The sequence below is a fragment of the Mustela erminea genome, chromosome 5, assembly GCF_009829155.1.
Source record: "Mustela erminea isolate mMusErm1 chromosome 5, mMusErm1.Pri, whole genome shotgun sequence".
Taxonomy (NCBI): Eukaryota; Metazoa; Chordata; class Mammalia; order Carnivora; family Mustelidae; genus Mustela; species Mustela erminea.
Genome location: NC_045618.1, coordinates 37898599 through 37916244, shown reverse-complemented (window position 1 = coordinate 37916244; position 17646 = coordinate 37898599). Strand labels below are relative to the sequence as shown.

The window sequence follows — 17646 nt, the reverse complement described above, 5'->3', positions numbered from 1 at the left end:
TGTAGTTTGTGTTCTTCATGGTCTGGTCTTCTTTTCTTCAACAATAAGGATTAATTGAGATAGGTCACGGTGCGGCTATTGTAAATCACATCAATAAAAGTGAAGAAAGAGGTTAGCTATCTTCTTCCTGTAATTTAGAAACATCAGTATCTCCTTGGCAAAATAGACACCATTCAAGAAAAATTCCTGTGGAGCTTGTCGTAGAAGATTATATTCTCTTTTAAGTATTTTTTCAGCCAACTCTTTAAAGCCTGTATTAAAATTAAAGCCAGAGCATAGGAAAGATCTCTCTTGTGACAGAGACATACTTAGTATAAGCAAACAGAAGGAGATGAAAATGAAGAATTTATTAAAGTCCTTTTGACTCTTGGCAGAAGATTGTAAAATAGAGGGTCTCTGTATTAGAAAAATATTATTTCTCTTTACTTAGCCCTTGGCCTTTTTCAGAGCACAGAAACCCGTTTCTGTGGAGATGAGAGGGGCGGGAAAAGAAGGGGGCACTGCTTTTCTAGAACAGCTCCAGGTGCTTTCTGCTTACTTGTTGCATGACCTATCCTTATTTTCTGAGTGCAAGCAAAACTGTCTTGATGGGTCTTTGGCATGTTACAGGCGATAATCCTGCGTGTTTCAGTGGAAAAAGAACTGAAAAGGTTAAAGCCCTTGTGACACTCTTAAGAGTTGTTTTTGTCCCAGTGCCCTGGGCTAAAGTTTCCCTGTGCTGTGCCAGGTTTCCATCTGGATATTCTTTTCCTTCTGACCTGTTTGTTACTGGTGGTTGGCACAACCTATTAGGAACATTTATTCATAAAATTTATAACAGATGAGAATCATTTTTGTTTCATTTAAGAGAATAACCATTCTACAAAGACTGTTCCAGTTTCAAAAGAGTGAAAATTTATAATATTGAGGTTTCTCTTACTGAAGAATTCTGAAAGTAGATGTTATCTCGTGTTGACTTTATACTTAATTCATATATGGTTACTTCTCAAATGCTAATTATATATAAGCCAGTTTATTTAATTTAGAATGCTTTAGACCTTAACTGTTTATTACATATTGCTATAGTGGACTAAGGAAAAAAGCCTTTGTTCATATGCCAACACTGCCCAATCTTGATTTTCACAAAACTGGAGATGGGGTAAGAATTCTGCCTTTTCTTTTTCATGAGTAGAATTATACTTTAATATCAGCATTGAAATGCATACTGCATAGTCTCATTTGGGTTAAACCAGGGGCCAGGAACTATGCCTTTTACAAAATAAATGAGACAAAAAATTTAACACTGGCTGAAAATGTTTATCATATCTGACTTAAGTCAACATGGCTCACAAAATTAGGAGGAACATAGGTCTAAACTGGTTTTGAAATACATCCATCATGTATATTGACAATATATATATTGTCAAGAGAAAGAATTAAGTTGTGGGGTAATACAGTATGAATATCTTTCCCCCCCCCTTTTTGATTTACGTATCTGTCTAATACCCCCTAGGTGTACAAAAGACTTGAGGTGGCCAGAAGTACTAAGAAGAGAAAATACAGCTAATGGCAGTTTGTTTTATTGTTGTCAGAAAAGGTTTTTAGAAAGATTCATAAGATCCCTTAGGCTTCATATATATTTAATGAGCATTCAGTGTTCCAGTCCCAGTGCTGCTGGAGGCTGTGCCCTGGCAGGTGGTGTAGGCATAGGCCTCGTATTTGCATAGCTTTTCTCTGCCTGCCAACAGGGCATTTTATACAACTTGGACCCGAAAGATCTAGATTACATCTTCTAATTAAGAATACATGTCTTCGATGTGCTTCAGTTTAATTGCTCTGAACTTTTATAAGTTAACTTTTCCTTTTTCCTTTGTTTAGTTGGAAGGAACTGAACCTTCTGGGCAGCTTCAAAATATTGATGAGGAAGTTATCTCTTCTGCTTGCCGTCTTGTGTGTGAATGGGCCCAGAAAGTGTTAAGCCAGCCGTTTGACACAGTCTTGGAATTAGCCCGCTTCCTTGTAAAAAGTCATTATATAGGTACCAAGTCGATGGCAGCTCTAACGGTAATGGCAGCAGCACCACCAGGTACAAAATCACCACTAACAAGCTAACGCTAAAAAGGACAAAGGTGTTACTGCATTTTAGAGTTGGTAGCAAAAGAAGAGTTTCACCACAGAACTTCCTTGTCTTTTTAGTGTTTGTGTGAGTTTACCCTCACTTCACTTAACTCTAAGTTCAGATGGTTTGTTGAACTAACAAAAATATTAATAGTTATTTCATTATAAAGCTTAAAGCTATAGTTTTTCTTAGTATATTGCTCTGCTAAAACATGAGACTTCTACGATATACCAGTTGATATTTCATTAATTTTTCCATTGCTATTTTAAAATTTCAGTAATGTGTGTATATGTACTTCTAAATATATGTGTGTCTAAATTAATAAATATTAGATAAGATTAAAATTTTAAAATGATGTGCTCTCTTCCTGTTAGAAACTAATACTTACAAATAAAATGATCTTTGGATAGTGTGACAGGTACCTTAGTGTCAAAAAGCAAACTATATGAGGCATTTTTATAAAATAGCAAGTGATTTTTTAAAAAATACACATTCAGATGAATATTTTTGTTCAAATAGGGATTTTTTTCATTTGATAGTTTTAGGAATTGACAGTACTGGAATAAACAATTCCCTCCTAAATTAGTAGCTGTGTGAAGTACCTGTTCTGTTGCAGTTTTTAAATATCTCATTTTGGTAATACCTTATAAACCTAAGGAAGAATAAGTAAGTTTTACTATTACTCTAGGAAATTATAAAATCTGTGAAAATACATTAATTGAAACTTGTTTTCCAAAGATGAGTCTTCTGATTATTAAATATAAATAATTTAAAATCATAATAAATTTCTCCCAGCCAGAATTATAATTTCTTAAATAACTTCACTTTTTTAAAATCTTAATAATTCTAACAATTTTTTTTCCTTTATATTTATCAGAAGCTTTACATATTTTTTGGGGGGGAGGTTATATAAGTGTTCTATCCATTCACCTTATTGTCATTTGAGGACTTGATTCAGCAAAATAATCTCTGACCATAATTTTGTCATGCTTTTGACTAGATTGTAAACTGTGTGACTTAAATCTCTCACTTATACTTACACATGAATAGGAGAGCACTTGGGTAGCCTTATCTAGCTAGGTAACTTTTCATATGTTACCTCATTTCTTCCCCCAGTAGTCCTCTGAGACAGGTGATATTAAATCCCATTTACAGATCAGGAAATAGGTGTAGGGAAGTTAGGTAATTTGTGCATGGCCAGATAAGCAGTGGGACCAGGATTTGAATTCCAGTTTGTTGGTCTCAAAAGTCCAGGTTAACTGCATTACATCATGCTGTCTTCTTATCTTCTGGTGAAATAGGGTTTTAAAAGATAGGGCCCTTCAGCTTCCTGTGTTCTCATTCTCTTACCCCTACTGACACCCAGTTAGTACTTGAACAGACTGAGGACTTAGGAGAGATCATGGGAAAAGAAACTTCTCCGTCTTATTTTCCTCATTGTTCACAAAGTTTTGACTGAAAGAAGTGATGAATGTTGGGATGAATGAATTTTTAAAGCATAAGTATAAAGAAAGGTGTTTTTAAACAAAAATACTAAAAATTTCATATGTAAACATGTTTCACTTTGTGAAAGTATTCAGTAGTTTAGCAATTACATCATTACTCAAAACGTTTTTAGACTCTTAAAATTTTGTTCCCAACCACTGCCATATATTTTTTTTTAATACCTTTGGTGATTAATCTTTATCCTTTGAAGGTGAATTTGGTTTTTTATAAATATAGTCTCCATATTAAGAACAGGTTGTGTTACAAATGTCCTTTTGTAAGTCAGCTGCTTGTAAATCATTCCTGTCCAGAAACTCTGGCAGAAGGGAGACAGCTGAGCTTTGAGCCATTGGCAGAGGCTTTTGGGTGCAGGTGCTGAGAAGCCAGAGCCTAGGCTGGGGGCCAAGAAGGAGCAGTACAATTTGAGGTGGATTTGAAGAGAAAAAAATGGTACTTAGGTGATCAAAAGGGTGTCAAAAGATGAGGGATTATTGAGGAGTGAGTATGTGGGAAAGAGTTTAAGTCACTTCTTTCTCTCCCTCCTGTCCCCTCTCACAAGATGAAAAGCAAAAAGTGGGCTGGGGAAAGGTGTACCAGAAGGATGGTGTGGTCCTCCCCTTTTCTGTCCACTGTTTTTACTAGCCGCAGCTTACTCTTTGTGATGATTATAATGATATTCCCTAAATGTGAGATGAGCTTTTCAAAAAATTAATTGTATTATATCATCACTGTTCTTAACTTAAAATGTATCCCTTGCTTAGTTTATCATTCCTTTTTTTCCTCAATGTTGCTCTTTACTACTGCTTTAAAAAGTTTTCTCAGTGACACTGTTTCAAAATACCTTAACCTTAGTTATATGCAGAAGCTCGGCTTAACTACTCCTGTGTCATACTGGAATAATTGTATAGTAACAGTTAAAATAGTACCTCTTTGTGAATTGGTAGAACTAAACACTTATTTTCCCTATATGCTTTTTTTCTAAATGTGAATGATTTCAGCAGATATTTATTGAATGCCCCATGTAAGCTGAATATTTAAATCACAAAAATGCATGCGTTTCTAATTAGAGAATTGGGGAAGAAAATTTCTGACATCTGATAAGACGTGAAACATGCTCCCTTGGTATTTATTTATCTTAACTTCTGCATATTTAGAACATAGCTACTACTCTTTTCAAAATCTTCATCTGTTATTGCTGATTTAACTGAAACGTCCTCTGAGTTGAACCATATTTTAATGTGTCACTTAAAACCATATTGACAAATGTTTTTAAACTGGAAGTCTAACACTTAGGCTTTATAAAGAGATTGTGAGTTAAAATTTGCCAATTTTGGATGCCGATTTGGATTTATATAGCCGGTAGATGGCTATGTAGTCAAAGAAATTGAGTCGTGACTGCCTTCCATGCAACAGAGTATTTATTTTAGCTTTCTTTTCTGTTTATTTTCAGGAATTAAGGGAATTACTCAGCCGTCTGCTTTTATACCTACAGCTGAGAGTAATTCTTTTCAGCCTCAAGTGAAGACTTTGCCTTCTCCTATTGATGCTAAACAGCAATTGCAACGGAAAATTCAGAAGAAGCAGCAAGAACAGAAACTACAGTCCCCTTTGCCAGGAGAATCCTCAGGCAAAAAACCAGAAGGCACTACCACCAATGGAGTAACTAATCTTTCTAATGGAAATCCTGCAATCCTTTCTCCTCAGCCTATTGGTATCGTTGTGGCAGCTGTCCCTAGTCCCATTCCGGTAATATCATTATTAAATAGTGTTAGACCTCACTGGGATGATGGGAGATCATTTGTTTAATTAAAAGTGGCCCATGAGAAGGAGGCAAGTATAGATTCAGTTACAGACTGATTTTGTGAGTACAGATAGATTCAGCTTCCGTCAGTGATCTTTTAAAGATTTTATTTATTTATTTGAGAAAGAGAGAGAGCCACATGCACAAGTATGAACAGGGGGAGGGGCAGACTGAAAGAGAATCTCAAGCAGACTTCCCGCTCAGTATAGAGCCTGACCCGGAGCTCGATCCCACTGTCCTGAGATCATGACCTGAGCTGAAATCAAGAGTCCAACGCCTAACTGACTGAGTCACCCAGGCGCCCTGTCAGTTGTTTTTTCACAATATATGATATTGATTACAAAGCAAGCCATGAAATGAACACAAGTGAAAATACAAAGATTTGAGAGGTGCACAGTATGCACGCATAGCCAGTCAGAGCTTTATGTAAGAGAAGAGTCGTTTTTAGAATTGTCATCCCTAGCTAAGCCAAGATGATCAAGTGCAAACTTTTTTTTGGTTTAAACTTTTCTTCTTTTTAACATTCAGTTGGAGCAGAATTGTAATGCAGATTGATAACACTTTAATATAGATGTATTGCTGTGGCTTGCTGGACACAGGACCTTAGACAAGTGCCTTAGCTGTTCTGAATCTGTTTCCTTATTTCCAAACAGAGGTTATAATCTCCTTTCCTGTCTCACACAGCTGAGGTTATGATGAGGGGGCTTTTAAAATGAGAGGGCATCATACTAAAGCTAGGTTGTTTTTTATGTTATTATTGATGATATCATTAAGGAGATCTGCTTATCTTTGTTTTTCTTATCATCATAATCATCATGTCAATAAAACATTGCATATGTGGTAACCACACTTGTATGCTGTTCATTGTAGAGCAAACTTGGAAAGACAGTAGTTTTATCTGAGACTGTATCCACAGTGGTTTAATTACTAATGTGCAATGAATGACATTATGACTGTCCCCCCTTGAGTGAGTCACTTTCTTGGCCCAGAGGTAGATACCTTTATAGTTGCATATTTTTTCAAGATTTTATCTTCTCTTCCTATAACCTTAAAAATGATGATTTTGACAAGCAGTCATCACAGATGTGAAGTTTTTAATCTTGTTTATTTGAAAGGTAGCTTACTGATTTTCTTATATTGTTATATTTTATAACTATATTGCACTGTGTTGGAGTTTTTATATTTATGTGTCTGTACAGAACTGGATCTAACATATATAGAGATACCTATAGATATCTAGATAGATAAGTAGATAGATATAGAACTCTTGTCTAATAGAGGAAGTGTTCTTTTTCTTTTTAACTTTACATTTATTAAATGCCTTAATGCTATCAAATATGTGAATTACTGTTTATATCCTAGACTCGTTAAATCTTTTTTGTTTTCTACCTTCTAACAGGTCCAGAGAACCAGGCAGCTGGTAACTTCACCAAGTCCAATGAGTTCTTCTGATGGCAAAGTTCTTCCCCTCAATGTACAAGTGGTCACTCAGCACATGCAGTCTGTGAAACAGGCACCAAAGACTCCTCAGAACGTTCCAGCCAGTCCTGGTGGGGATCGTTCTGCCCGGCACCGCTACCCTCAGATCTTACCCAAACCAGCCAACACCAGTGCACTCACCATTCGCTCCCCAACTACTGTCCTCTTTACTAGCAGTCCCATCAAAACTGCTGTTGTACCCACTTCACACATGAGTTCTCTAAATGTGGTGAAAATGACAGCAATATCCCTCACACCCAGCAACAGTAGTGCCCCTCTTAAACATTCTGCCTCAGTAAACAGTGCTACAGGAACAACAGAAGAATCAAGGACCATTCCACAGATCAAGAATGGTTCTGTTGTTTCACTTCAGTCACCGGGGTCACGGACCAGCAGCAGCGGGGGAGCATCTGCCGTGGAAGTCAAAATGGAACCTGAAGCACCATCAGATGAGCATCCTGGACAGTGCCAAGAGAACTCTGAGGGGACTAAAGCTCCCAAAACAGCAGCTGGTGCCCTTCTGGGACAGAAAAGTAATACAGATGGAGTAGTGCAAAAACCTTCAAATGAAGGTGTCCTTGAAGTAAAAGCAACTAAGGTCTGTGACCAGAGGACCAAATGTAAAAGTCGCTGTAGTGAAACTCTGCCAGGCATTTCAACAGGCAATAATCCAAGCACTGTCACCCTCTCAGTTGCCACTCAGAACTTAACTTTCACCAGCACCACCTCACCAGCTAATGGTGACTCAATAAATAAAGACCCTAAATTATGCACTAAAAGTCCAAGAAAGCGACTGTCTTCTGCATTGCAAGAGTCCCAGGTGCCTCCCATAAAGAAACCAATTGTGGAACAGCTTTCTCCAGTTCTCATAGAAGGTCAGAAACCAGGCAGTGTTGAGAAGGACCAAAAGGTTCCACATTCAGGGAAAATGGAAAGTTCAACAGCCGGTGCTCAGATTCCTAGCAAGGTATCAATAAATGTCAACTCACACATAGTGGCAAATCGACCCTTGAATTCTGCTCTCATTGCCGGTGATTCAGCTTCAGAACAGCAAACACCATCATCATCTCCAGATATAAAAGTAAAACTTGAAGGGAATGTCTTTCTTTTGGACAGTGATTCAAAACCAGATGGCAGCTTTAATTCAAATGAATGGCAACAGGTCAGTAAGGATTCTGAGTTTATATCTGCCGGCTGTGAACAACAGCAAGATATCAGTGTTATGACAATTCCTGAGCACTCTGATATCAATGACTTAGAGAAATCTGTTTGGGAATTAGAAGGAATGCCACAGGACACATATACCCAGCAGCTGCATAGCCAGATACAAGAATCTTCTTTGAATCAAATACAAGCACAGTCTTCAGATCAGTTACCTCTACAGTCTGAACTGAAAGAGTTTGAGCCTTCTGTTTCCCAGACAAATGAAAGCTACTTTCCTTTTGATGATGAGCTTACACAAGATAGTATTGTGGAAGAGCTGGTGCTTATGGAGCAGCAAATATCAATGAACAATTCTCATTCTTACGGTAACTGTTTGGGAATGGGCCTTCAGAGTCAGTCTGTTACCCCAGGAGCTCCAATGTCATCTCATGCCTCCAGTACCCACTTCTATCATCCAATCCATAGCAATGGCACTCCAATCCACACACCCACACCCACTCCTACCCCAACCCCGACCCCGACCCCGACCCCGACCCCGACATCAGAAATGATTGCTGGCTCTCAGAGTCTGTCACGGGAGAGCCCTTGCTCCAGGCTAGCCCAGACCACACCTGTGGATAGTGCTTTAGGAAGTAGCCGACACACACCCATCGGTACTCCACATTCTAACTGCAGCAGTAGTGTCCCTCCCAGCCCTGTTGAATGCAGGAATCCATTTGCATTTACCCCGATAAGCTCCAGTATGGCGTATCATGATGCCAGCATTATCTCAAGTAGTCCTGTGAAACCGATGCAAAGACCAATGGCCACACACCCTGACAAAACCAAGCTTGAATGGATGAATAATGGGTATAGTGGGGTTAGTAATTCTTCGGTTTCTGGCCATGGCATTCTCCCAAGCTATCAGGAACTAGTGGAAGACCGTTTCAGGAAACCTCATGCTTTTGCTGTGCCTGGACAGTCTTACCAGTCTCAATCCAGACATCATGACACTCATTTCGGTCGTTTGACTCCTGTCTCTCCTGTGCAGCATCAAGGTGCCACTGTAAATAACACCAACAAACAGGAGGGTTTTGCAGTTCCTGCCCCTCTGGATAATAAAGGAACTAACTCCTCTGCCAGCAGCAACTTCAGATGCCGGAGTGTGAGCCCTGCTGTTCATCGCCAACGTAATCTTAGTGGAAGCACCCTGTATCCAGTATCTAATATCCCCCGATCTAATGTGACCCCCTTTGGAAGTCCGGTAACCCCAGAAGTTCATGTTTTCACAAATGTTCACACAGATGCATGTGCCAACAATATAGCTCAAAGAAGTCAGTCAGTTCCATTGACAGTCATGATGCAGACGGCCTTCCCAAATGCTCTTCAGAAGCAAACAAACAGTAAAAAAATAACCAACGTTTTGTTGAGTAAACTTGATTCTGACAATGACGATGCAGTGAGAGGTTTGGGCATGAACAACCTGCCCTCCAATTACACAGCCCGGATGAATCTCACTCAGATTTTGGAAACTTCCACTGTTTTTCCTAGTGCCAATCCACAGAATATGATCGATTCCAGCACTTCTGTTTATGAATTCCAAACACCATCTTACCTCACTAAAAGTAATAGCACCGATCAGATCAGTTTCTCTCCTGGAGATAATCAAGCACAATCAGAAATCGGAGAGCAACAATTAGATTTCAATAGCACTGTTAAAGACCTGTTGAGTGGAGACGGCTTGCAAACCAACCAGCCGCTGGTAGGTCAGGTAGCATCTGATCTCACTAATACTGCGTCTGATTTCTCTAGTGATATCAGGTTGTCTTCTGAGCTCTCAGGCAGCATCAATGATTTGAACACTTTAGACCCAAACCTACTGTTTGATCCAGGTCGTCAGCAGGGACAAGATGATGAAGCTACACTGGAAGAATTAAAGAATGACCCATTATTTCAACAAATTTGCAGTGAATCCATGAGCTCTATGACTTCATCAGGTTTTGAATGGATAGAAAGCAAGGACCATCCTACTGTTGAAATGTTGGGTTAAATAGTGTTTTATAATATGTAGCACACTGTATCTAAAGACATATGTATTGTATTTGTCTTAATGGAAGTGCCTCCCGCAGCAGAAACACTTAACTATTAATTGTGACATTTTAAAAGAGTTTGCTGCAGAAGTGGTTTCTTCTTCAGTAGGAAATGGTTAGACTCGCCTCAGTTCTTAACAAGTTTCTGAAGACAGTAGGCTGTAGAAGAGCAAGTATTAGGTTTTAAATTTTGTAATGTTCCCCCATTTAATCACATTGTTTGCTAGTAAACAGTTGACTAACCAGCTTTTACAAGAGCAGTCTCCATCTTTATTTTGTATAAGTTCGTTTTAATTCATCAGTTGATCTGCACAGAATGTAGAGGAAACCATTGATTTTAGGTCTAGGCTATTTTTTGTTGTTGGCATTATCTTTTAGATATGAAATCATAGCTAAGATAAACTGTAGACAAGAAGGTCTTCCTTGAAGCAGGGATAATATTCAGGTTATTATCGGTATTTAGGCTTGAAGCATAGAGCTACTGTAGAATGAAAAAAAATCTCTGTAGGACTTTCTGGGACTTGAGTACCATTTGCACCTGCATTTTGAAGGGCTTAAATAGGAGAAAATAATGGGAAATTAAATATTAATTTAAGGAAAGCAAAAGCTGCACTAAAATTTTTTAAAGGAAAAACTAGTAGCCATTTCTGTTTGTGACCTTGCATTAGTCTTATTTTGAAATTTATTTTTAATATGGAGCCAGCAAACACACAGAGACGTGTGTATGTGTGCTTACACACACAGACAAGTGAATAACTCCAAATATTATAGTTTAATAGAACAAATACAAGCATTTTGGAAAAATACTTTATGTTTTATTATTTGGTAGTTGAGTTAGGAGAATTTAGAAGGAAAATAAAAGCATTTTCTTAGTTTCATCACAGTGGCTAAATGCAGGTATTAAAATTCTATTTAAGATTAATTTGAAGTTTTTAATTATAATATTCCTAAGTCCTCAATTTAGTGACTGACTCCTTCGCTCCTGAATATAGTAATACAAGTTGATCATGGGATCCCTTTGAAAAACAAATAAACCGGAGGGAGATAACATAAAAAAACAAACAAAAAACATTTCATCACCTGAGGTCCGCAGCCACAAATCTCTATGTCGCTGATAAAACAAAGGGGATATCAATAGTACTTGAAGAAGAGGAGCATTTTATTACATGCTTAATTTATTTATTGTGATAACCACAATTGCAAAAGAAGCACTCAGGATGTGTTTTAAAATGTTTCTCTGTATGGCTCCCATTTTGTTTTATGAATAATTATTTATGAATTTATTGTTGACACAAATCTGCTCACTAGTTGACAGCTTCATTTGAGTGAAGTTAGGGTTACTTTCAAATAGATTTAAAAATTGCCATTAAGTTTTTAAAGCTAACATTAAACCATTGCTATGCTACCTTGAACCTAGCTAGCTAAGCTTTCCTTTACCTTAATTAGTAAGCCAATCAGAAGACTACAATCAATGAATATTTAACAAATGTGATGAAGGGTTTAATTTAATAAGGTTTCGTTGTTCAATAAATTTGCAAGGTAGGGTATTAACATATTTTGATAAATAAACGGTGCTAGGGTTGGCTCAGAGGTTTATATATTGGTATGTCTTAGTTATCGGCATTTGTGTGTGTTTGCTGTTACCTTGATTTAATGATCTGTTAGATATTTTTTCTTGATGCTAGTTATTTCTTCACTGTACATTGAGACACAGCACTACTGCACACCAAAGTATGCAATACCCAAAGGAAACTGTGTGATTTCTCTTAACAAATGATGGGAGCCTTTCTATATGAGATACTCTGAAAAGGAGATTTTGAGGCCATTCTAATCCCTTGTTTACATTATTAGCTTCCTACTAATATAAAAATAATGGAAATCTTTTTTTATAAAAATATAAAAGACTGGAGGATTTTTAACCCTCTGTACAGTATTGCAGCAAACACTTTAAATTTGGTTGAATTCGTCCAGCAAACTTTCTGGGGTTCATATATTGCACTAAATTTTGTTGAACCTGTGGTAGGCACATCTCTTAGGATAAATGCAACCAATACAGTCCACAGATTAAACTTTTTAAATGTGTTTCATTATGAAAAGACAAAATGTCATCAAAGTGACAGATAAAATTGTCTTATGTAGCAATGTGCATTGATCTCAATGAGATATTTCTATTTCTTATTCTCTTACATGAGAATATTACAGCAGGAAGAATTAAGTTTAGTTTGCTTCACCATGTTAATACATGATCACAAAATGTGCATGAGTGTTATTGACTTATCTTGTACAGTACTAGGTATTCCTGTAACCACTTTTTATTTTCTTGGCTGTATTAAAACTGGTTCAGTGTTAACCAGGCAAGCATAGTTATTCACAAGTTAATTACTTTTTTATGTTTACTAATTCTGCTTAGTTACTGTTGAATATGTTCTTTTCTCAAATTATTTTCATTGTTTTCATGTTTAAAACATTTTTCATACTGTTTATCATGATAAGACTTCATGAAGTAAATAATTTTGCATATAATTGCAATAAGCACTGACTTTTGAACTGAAAAGAAGGAAAGTTTTTTTTTTTTGTGCAGTGCATCTGAGGTTCATATAATAGTCTTGTACTATAATGTGCTTTACTACACCATAAATGACAAAAAAACAAGCCCTGTTTCATGTTTTCATTTAGTGCAAAAAGTCAGATTTCCCCAGTGTTTTGTTGTCTGTTGTACCTGCTGAAACTACAGTAGTTGAATATTGCAGTAGCATTTCAGTTCTCTTTTTTTATTGAAAGTGCTCAAAAATTGTTTTTTAAATGTTTTCAAAAACAATTAAAGACATTTTATATTAAACTGACTGGGTCTTAAAGTGATTTGTGGGATCTGTCTTACACAGGCAGCGTGCCATTTTCAAACAGACCTGATGCCATTCTTCCTTAGGTCTCATGAAATTCATAGAAATGAATAAAAGTCAGCACAAGGCTGAACAACGCTCTTCACTATTAATCCAGAAGGATACACAGATCTTGTTTTATTCAGCAGAACTCTGCTATCCTCTTAGGATGTATTACTGATGAGTCGGACATGGCATGGAGCTTCATGTTCCCCCCCCCCCAAAAAAAATCTCTGCTTTTGCTTATTTCAACAGCTAGTCTGTGGAGTACCTGAATATGTATATTTTTGAAGCTTTGAATAGAAAAATAGTAGGAAAAAGTGGAGAAAATTCTAAAGCACAGCTATGCCCCCAAAGCAGCATAGGCATTTTGGTGAACTCGAAAATACAAAATACACTAAAACTCGTGACGCAGAACCCAGGAGTCGTAGGTGTGGAATCAGAAATGAGCAGATAGAAATTTCAGCTCCTCCAGAGTAATGACACCAGGATCTGAGATGGAGATTCCTCACTCCTGAGATTAAGATGCAGCAATAACCAGTGCCTGGGACCATAACTTCTCCTATAGTCAGGACCTGAGCCAAACAGTCTGCTCATCTTGTATGCAGATCTGTGTAGAACTGGGATAGCCCCACTGTCGCCCCAGGACTGCAACCCTGACTGTGGACAGGTGGAAGAAGCCATTACAAGAGGAAAGAAGAGAATAGAGATTAAGAAGGGCAGAGATAAGAAGCAGGAGGACTCCCACACAAAATAAGCCTACAAACCAAAATTCTGAAGTACTGGAAGAAAACAACTAATCCTAAGAAAGATCATCAGCACTTAAAAGTAATGAGCTACCTGGATGTTAACTTTAAAATAGATATGTTAGGATCCTCAGTGATATATTTTTTTTTTTAAATGATCAAGAGCAAGCAAACAAGAGCCAGTGGTTACAGTGAACCAATAAGAAAATCGAGGTTTGGGGGCGGGGAGCAGGTGGAATACTGTGTAGTATCTGAGGTGCTCTGTGCTGCACATTACAGAAAACCTAACACTGGCTTAAACCATAAAGATGTTTTCTTTTAGCTTACTTTGGAAGATAGGTCGTCAGGGTTTCATTCAGGGGCTCAGTATTCTCAAGAACTCTTTCTGCTGCATCATCAGCTTTCTGTGTGTTGCATGGTGGTCACAAGATGCCTAGCACAGCTCCAAGCTTTATATCTTCATACATCCCAAACAAGGTGGTAAGGGCAGCTCCCAGCCTTTGATCAAAGAGAAAAAATCCTTACCAGAATCTCCCATTTGCAACTGCCTCCTCACCCTCCAGGCCCTCTTTAGTCTCTTTGGACAAAACGAGTTCAAAGGTTCACCTGAAAGCCAGTCAGTTTAGATGCTGGATTCATCCTTCCATAACTAGAGGAAGGGCCCATCTCTGGTCATCCACCTAATGAGTTCCGTAACTTGGGAAAGATACCAAAGCCTCAAGATCTTGTTCCCACCTTTGAGGGGCTCACAGTTTTATAAAGAACTAATTACATATACCCCTCAAACTACGTGTATATACTTTTCATAATTATGTATGTCCCAATACAATATGCTGTATAGAAGAAAAGTGACAGTTCACACTGAGGAGCTAAGAATAGAACATAAGAAGGTTCGTAGTATAGGGACTACATTTAGAAATAGCTGTTAACTGGTGTAAACCCTTAACTGATATCCTGCCTTCTCTGAGTTAAAGAATCAGGTATTAGTATCATAAGTGCAAATTGCCTAAGCACCTTTTACCATGATAGAAGACCAAAATTTTTATTTTGTTAAATATATGAAGCAGAGATTGATTTTTATGTCCATTGCTCTAAATGAATTTTTAAATAACTAGAATGGGATCATTTATCGATATTATGTAATCTGAGATTTTTCTAAATATGGATATGGCCAGCCCTGGAGCTATAAGCCTGCATCTAAGGATGGAAAGGGAAAAACTGACTACAAATTTTAAGATAGATTTTCTTTCTAAGAAGTAGTTCATTTTGGAGAGAAAGGAAAATTTTACAACTGTATCATGACAATGGTATCACTATTATATATAGAATATTTTCTTGCACTAGGCCTTCTATTAAGTATTTTGCACATACTTTATTTCCTCACCTCAGGATAATTCTGAAAGAATATCTTTTCAGGTGAGAAAATTTCAGCTTGGGGGTAACTGGTAGGGATGATAGCTAATAACAGGAAGAGCCAGGGTTATAACTTGATTCCAAAGCCTATTCATAACCATTATGCTATACTTAAGATATTTATTCAAATGACCTACTGTAGTAGTGCGTAGTTTTATTTGGTGGCTTTTTTGAAAATTTTCTTCTGGTTTAAAATTTAGAATTAGTTTGATTTTGTGGGGATTTTATTTCTCTTACACCGCTAATCCTCTATCTCTTATACTTCTTTTTCACTTCTGTTGCTTTGGGATTTCATCTGTATTTTTTAACTTTCCCCTACATTATGTAGTTCGTTTTTTCTCCCTACCATGAAAATACATGCCATAATGTATTGGAAGTCAAGGGAGAAAATAAGATTTACACACAAAATTGGGTTTTACGCACAACTTTGTAAGTACATTTTTTTTAAGATTTTTTTTATTTACTTGACAGAGATCACAAGTAGGCAGAGAAGTGGGGGGAAGCAGGCTCCCCGCTGAGCAGAGAGGCCTGAAGTGGGGCTCAATCCCAGGACCCTGGGATCATGACCTGAGCCGAAGGCAGAGGCTTTAACCCACTGAGCCACCCAGGTGCCCCCTGCAAGTACATTTCTTAGAGGTATACCTAATCATTTATTTTTAAATCACTTAACATTTCATCAGGAAATAAAAACTAGGCTGTTTGTTGAATAAATGATAAAGCACCTAAAATATGTCAGTCTCTGTGCCAGTTGCTAAAAAAGATATTTTGAGATTTTACAGTATAAAGAAGACGCAAATGAACGGACTTGCCGGATGCAGTGCGCTCACTACAGCAGAGACGGCTGTTTGCCACTGATGACATCTTAGCCATCTGCATGAAAGACTACATTTACCAGCTTCCCTTAAGTGGAGCCACTTAAAAGTGCTCAACCAGAAGGATGTCATCAAAAGATTTGTGTGCAAATTTCTTTGAAGTGTACTTGCCCTCCTTCCTCCCTGCCGCCTGGAAAGCACCTGTGATGACTAGAAGAACTCTGGTTAGCTCCCTTGGTCTTGAGGTAAAGCCACAGACTACGGATGATGGAGTGACAATATGGAAGGAGACCGAGGCCCTGATGACAGGGAAACTGCCTGCTAGTTGTGACAGCTTGCCTCTGAATGTGTTTTTCATGAGATATTTTTTAAAAGATTTTATTTATTTATTTGAGAGCAAGAACACAAACAGGAGGAGGGACAGAGTGAGAAGGAGTCTCCCCTCTGAGCTGAAGGCAAACAATGGACTGAGCCACCCCGGGACCCCAAAAGAGAAATTTCTTACAGGTTTAACTCATATAGTTATTTTGACTGTTCTGTCACAGCACAAATCCAAATTATAACAGGTTTTCAGCAGCGGCAGGAAATATTAGATTAGCTTGAGGACCCCTAAACTATCATGGATTCCCCTCAAGAATGGCAAAAACTGCATCTCTTTTTCGTTGGAACTGGTAAATTATGGGAGGCTCTTAAGAACGAATACCCTGACTATAGCACAGCACTTGAATACTGTTTCATAGCTTTCCAGAAAAGAGAGACAGAGACAGAGAAGGATAAAAGATAAGATTAGGGGGATTACAGACTGCTTAAATAATTGAAGAGAATTAATGAATCAAAGTAAAAGGCATTACAACATTCTGGTCATTGGTTTCAAACCTGGTTTTAAGTCTCAATTCTGCCATCTATAACCTGGGCAAGTTACTTAGATATGAGTTATGATATCCATTTGGAGAGTATTTCCTAGTGGTGGCCCACATGGTTCTGGACCATTTGTTATTTTTGCCAGTATCTTGAATGAAGACAAAGTTTTCTGGACTGGTTTGCTCAGTTTCTGTCCCAGAGTTTTTCTGATATGCAGATCCTGAGAAGCCAAAAACTACATTTTCTTGACTTCTTCACAGCTTAGCTTCTGGATATGAATTATATTCCATCTATCAGGTGCATTCCTGAAAGATCTGGAAGACAAAAGTGAAGCAGAAGCTATCTTCCTACTTGCCTTCAGTGACTTCCTTGCAAACAAGCTCACAGTCACAAAGTTTTTCAGCAGCGGTGTTCTTCAGTTCATTCTTGAGATTCTTACATATCAAGGGCCCACATTCCATTGCCAAGCCACCAATTCTGTGAATGTCAAGATTCAGTCAAGTGGTGGCAGTGATGGTAGCAGCAAGCAATATCATCAGCTTCCTGGTCTACCTTCGTGGTCTCTGGAGTGATTCCAGGTATGAACTCATTCCTTTAATGGTCAACTACTAGGTTCTTCTGGGAGTGATTTCTTGAGGCACAGCCTAAAGATTATGTATAAGCACCTAATTCCCTGCATTGAATCTTTTTTTCTGCCTAAAATACCTAGAATAAGCATTTCCTGCACTTATCTCTTAGCATATGCCTGTAGGAGTCAAGAACACCTGAAATCTAGACCTGGTTCTGTCATTCTTTTCCCCTTTCTGAACTTAATTACGAATAATGGTCACTGTACTGGT

The 17646-nt window shown here is 37.8% G+C and overlaps 1 protein-coding gene across 6 annotated transcripts in view; it reads left to right on the top strand.

Moving 5' to 3' along the window:
* RFX7 (regulatory factor X7) overlaps positions 1–12929 on the top strand; it is a 137330-nt gene extending 124401 nt beyond the window's left edge. For 3 of the 6 annotated variants that reach the window (XM_032342644.1, XM_032342642.1, XM_032342646.1), the window contains 4 exons: positions 1054–1138; positions 1858–2065; positions 5034–5329; positions 6784–12928. In XM_032342644.1, the coding sequence (XP_032198535.1) occupies positions 1054–1138; positions 1858–2065; positions 5034–5329; positions 6784–10056 (3862 nt within the window). In that variant the 3' untranslated portion in view covers positions 10057–12928. Of the gene's footprint in view, positions 1–1053; positions 1139–1857; positions 2066–5033; positions 5330–6783 lie in introns of all 6 variants that reach the window. The other 3 variants (XM_032342648.1, XM_032342647.1, XM_032342645.1) reach the window with 2 other exon arrangements.
* Positions 12930–17646: the final 4717 nt, after the last annotated feature.